Here is a 4,676-nt window from a genome sequence, read left to right on the forward strand (position 1 = left end):
AAAAAAATTGGATTTTTGTATGGAAGCCACGCCTGTATGATATCGTAATGACCTGAAACTTTGCGCAGGTTATTTTTATCACACAAAAATAATATTCCGAGAGTTTGAAGACATTTCAATACATATTAGGGGTACCTTCCGAACAAAATTTTGGATTTTTCACCCAAAAACGAAAATTTTGTATGGGAAGTACCCCTAAATTGTATTTTCAAACTTCCAGAATGTTGGCTTTTTGTGAAAAAATACCCTGTGTCAAGTTTCACGTCGTCATGCAAGGATTGATTCCATTCCAAAATTCCCATTTTAAGTAATTTTTATATAAAAAGTGTGTCAAAAATTATGTGTATCGCAAAACTAATGTCAGATTCAGTTTTTCGTGAGTTCAAATTCAAGTAAAAGATAAGTTATAAATGAATTTTGTGGATCACAGTGCGGAAAAGTTCATCTTACGTATGTAAGACATTTTATTTATTATCGAATTGTTATTCTCATTCACAGTATGGAAAAATTCCAAAAATCACAGTTTTTGAAAATTTGAAAAAAATATATGAAAAAACCAAAGTTTTGAAAATCAGAGGATACAGAAATTTGGGATTTTCCTTCCTCTACAGAATAGGTTGTTCAAAAATTCAATTTTTTGATATTTTTCTGAGACAGTATAAAAAAGTGATTCACATCACCCCACCTTACTCTACTATTTTTCGAAAGATTATATGGATCCGAATGTGGAATTTGAAAAAAATATCGAAGATGAATGTGATTATTTTAAACCACCTAGAAGTGGTAAAGTTTGTCCATTCCGAGTTGAATTGTTGGAGAACTGTTCACCACAAAAAACTGATGGAGAATATGGTTATTATTCTGGGAAACCATGCATTTTTTTTAACTTTTTTTTGAATAAAGTGGGTTTTGCTATTTCACAATAATTCATGTATTGTATATACAAAGAATATAATTGATTGCTTTATTTTAGATAAATGGATGGATTCCGCAGGTTTTCAATGAAACTGATATCAATCAAATTACTGACGACAATATAAGAGCCAATAATCACATACTATTGAAATATTGGTTGAATCGTCTCTGTTATCTCCGCCATAGCTTCCAAATACAAAATCTTATAATTTTGGTGTGGTGAAATAAAGTTGCCGGCAGCGTTCGAATTATATTGATCCTAAATGTTTAACTATTATTTTTAAATTTAACGATTTTTCATTTAGTTTTTGAAAACTTACCTTTATATCTTGCATTATTTCACTATGCAAGTCTAGGGGGTATACCCCACTATTAGACTACTAGTCTATAGATACGTCGAATATGATTAGACTGTAAGTGTAAAAATTCGAGAAATTAAAGTGGAATAGACAATTCAGTAGCTAGATTCACATGGATTCACTAATGCCATGTATGGAATAGCGAAAATGGGTTAGATTCAATGATTTTGTAATCGATAGTACAGAATTTGATCAAAGCATTGAAATTTTCGTGAGATAGTAATTTGTTCTTTTTTGAAATATTTTTTAGTTTAAAAGTCATTCGACTTTAAATAAATTTACAAAACAATAGATACACTTTCTCAAAATTTTATTGATGAAATTATATTATTTATGATTTTATTTATTTTTGTTATTTTATCGGTTAGAAAATACGGAAGTCCACGCTGATTAGCCAGACTTCATTATAAGAACTATTAAAATTGTTCCTTAAATTAAACTAAATTTAATTTTTCATTAATTTGTTTGATTGATTGATTGTTGATTTTAATGTGTGATGTGCAGTGTGTGAACGATGCTATTCTCAATTTTCGCCATCGTCGCTAGCGCTACCACTACCGCTATCATTACTATCATCACTGTTGTCTGACAATTCACTGTTGCTCAAATCGATTGCATCTTCTTCGCTGCTTGACGACCACCATGACTGATCCGAATCGTATTCAGCTCCATTGGAATTTGTTGTTTGATACTGAAATGTAAACAAAATAATCAAAATCACTTTACACATCACATGAATTCGAAAATTGTATTCAACAAATAATGCAATCGCACACAATATATTACCTTTTGTTGCTTTTTACGCTTATTTTCATCAAATTCTCTGCGAATTCGAAGCGTCGCTCTGCATGTTGGTTTTGTGTCCCGGCATCGACTGTGAATGCATTTGGCAATTTTATTCCCAACAGTTCATAATGACCTAAATACATGTACGATGAAAATTGAATATTAGATTCAAAGTTTTTAAAAAAAATAAATGATTCACTGTAAACATACCGCGAAGTCGAATATTTCGACCGGCATTAGTGTCTCAATTCAATGTAACCGAACGGACTTTTTTCGTATCACCAATATCATCACGGTTTCATATGTATTTCCATGCGATGACATCTAGGCGCCGACGTCGAAAATGTGTTCGTGGCCTCTTTACTGATAATATCGTAGCATTTTCAGCAGCCGGCACAAGCATTCCATCGACCATATTGAAGCGTTTCAGTTCGACTTTTGGCTGGCCGCTATCGTCGTCCGAATTCCGTGAGCGATATTTTTTGTGCTTCTTCAATTGTTTCGAATTCTTGTGGCTGTAAATGAATGAACCACCATCGGGCAGTGCTTCTGGCGATGGTTTACACTGGCGACACACTTTGAACCGAGATTTTGTTGTCTTTTGGCCATTCTTCGAACCATTTCCCAGTACATTGAAGCAACGGCTACATAATTTTGTTGTGGATGTTGTTCAAGTGCTTTGAATAGCAAACGAACACTTGTTCGTACATAACCTTTGCATGGTGAATTTGCATGGGTGAACGGCGCCTTGCCGACAAACACAAATGTATGTTTACCATGCCCTTGTGCGACAATCATTCGCACCAATTCACCAATCGTTCGATGGATTTCAATCCAATGCAAAAAATTAGTAAGTACATACTCTTCGCTGCCGTACACTTCCATGGCCCGATTGAAAAATCTTAACGTATGGTCGGCGTACGTTTCAAAATCGATCGTCCTGCTGCTCGGCTGTACATGGTTCTCACACTCCCGTTCGATGCGCTCACGATCGTCGGCCCTGTCGTCTTCAAGCGTACCAACCAGTCGATCTCGTTGTTTCTTGAACTGTGGCAATTTCGTCATCCAATGATATTGCTTGCTGGATATTTTAAAATTGCGTACGCTTTTCACTTTCACAGCGCCCGTATCGTCTTTCTCTCGATCGATAATAATTTGGCCGGCAATGATTTCACGATCTTCAACATCAAAACTTACTTCGCGATCGCAGTGGCGTAATATATTTCGTAGCCGTTCTTTGGTTTCAGCATCACTTTCATCGTTTTTCTTCTTCGTCTTCTTCTCTTTATTCATCAGAAAAACGAATGCATTGCCATCGGTTTGTATTCGATTGGCGAATGTTAAGCCAGTGGAATGGCGTTCGATTTTACTGATGCCGAAATATTTACGCCACATGCAATCCCAAAGTTCTTTGTTGCCATTGAACGGTTGTTGCCAGGGTTTATTACTGCCATTGTTATTTTTCATTTCCTGTTCCTTTGAATTTTTCAACCGCTCGCAGCGTTCACGATTTCTTGCACGACAATATTGCTGAAGTTGTACGAAAAATGGCACATGACGATACCAATTTGTTGTCAATTTGGTGAAATATCCGAGTCGATTCGTTTCGAAATCCATCGGATTAAAATCGGTTTGAATACGCTTCAGAAGACGTTCGATAGCTGGTGTCAATAGAATTGGATCACGTTTTCGTTTTGGCTTTTTCACATTCTTTCTATTTTGTCGCTTTTTTCGTTTGGCCACTTCATCATCGGTGGCCTTTTTGCGTGGCGGTCGTTTCGATTGTGGCGTTTTCTTATAGAAATTCGGATTCTCTGCCTCGTCGCTGAACAAATAGCGCATTGTATTGGTGATCAATTGGTAATTCGCTTTGCGTATCTGTTTCAATGTTCGACATTTTTGTGGTGGCGGTGGTGGTGGTGTTTTAGCGCGTGATGTACTCGCAACCGGCTCATTTGATTTCGGATGGTTTGCCAATTCTTCGGAAATCACACATTGATTCAAATATGCCCGAATAGATTATTATTATACAGACTACGTATGTTACCATAACCAATTGCATTTTTCTCAATGACTTTGTGCTTCCGACAGAACTTGATTATAGCCTGATCCAATTTCCATGTTTTTCGCAATTTTTTCTTGCCATTGATACGATTACCATACACACCACGAAAATAACCATCAAAATAATTTCGATTGTATTCACACGTACTGTTCCAAAATTCGGTACGAATGGCATTTTCATTGTTCGATTGTATAATTCGCATGAGGCTACAGTGTACGTTGAGTGCGCCAAGTCGCCAAGTGTGACTCATGTCCGTGACAATTTTATTGATAATGCTAGCCAATTCATCCTTATTCACTAAAATTTCATTGAACGACTTACGTTTACCCATTTTGATCGATTGGAATCTTTCTGAATCCTCATCACCATTGTCGTCATCGCCATCGTCATCGTCATCGCTGACATTATCATTATTCGATGTATTCGGCATACTTGTGGCACGAGTTGTTCGTTTCTTTGGTGCCGGTGCATTTGTAATCGTTTTTGCTCGCTTCTCTCGTTTGGCCGGTATTGTTTTTTGTCGTGCATTGCTAGTATTCGATTGTGATTGT

The 4,676-nt window shown here is 36.4% G+C and overlaps 1 protein-coding gene across 1 annotated transcript; it reads right to left on the reverse strand.

The window, feature by feature from the left end:
• Positions 1-1,777: 1,777 nt before the first annotated feature.
• Positions 1,778-4,308, reverse strand: LOC116350961. The gene is made up of 3 exons (XM_031782979.1): positions 2,271-4,308; positions 2,061-2,193; positions 1,778-1,965 (listed from the first exon to the last, which is right to left on the reverse strand). The coding sequence occupies exon 1, from the start codon at positions 3,900-3,902 to the stop codon at positions 2,553-2,555; it is 1,350 nt and encodes a 449-aa protein (XP_031638839.1). The 5' UTR covers positions 3,903-4,308; the 3' UTR covers positions 1,778-1,965; positions 2,061-2,193; positions 2,271-2,552.
• Positions 4,309-4,676: the final 368 nt, after the last annotated feature.

This window comes from Contarinia nasturtii, unplaced genomic scaffold (assembly GCF_009176525.2).
Source record: "Contarinia nasturtii isolate CC-2019 unplaced genomic scaffold, AAFC_CNas_1.1 Cnas_scaffold_4312, whole genome shotgun sequence".
Taxonomy (NCBI): Eukaryota; Metazoa; Arthropoda; class Insecta; order Diptera; family Cecidomyiidae; genus Contarinia; species Contarinia nasturtii.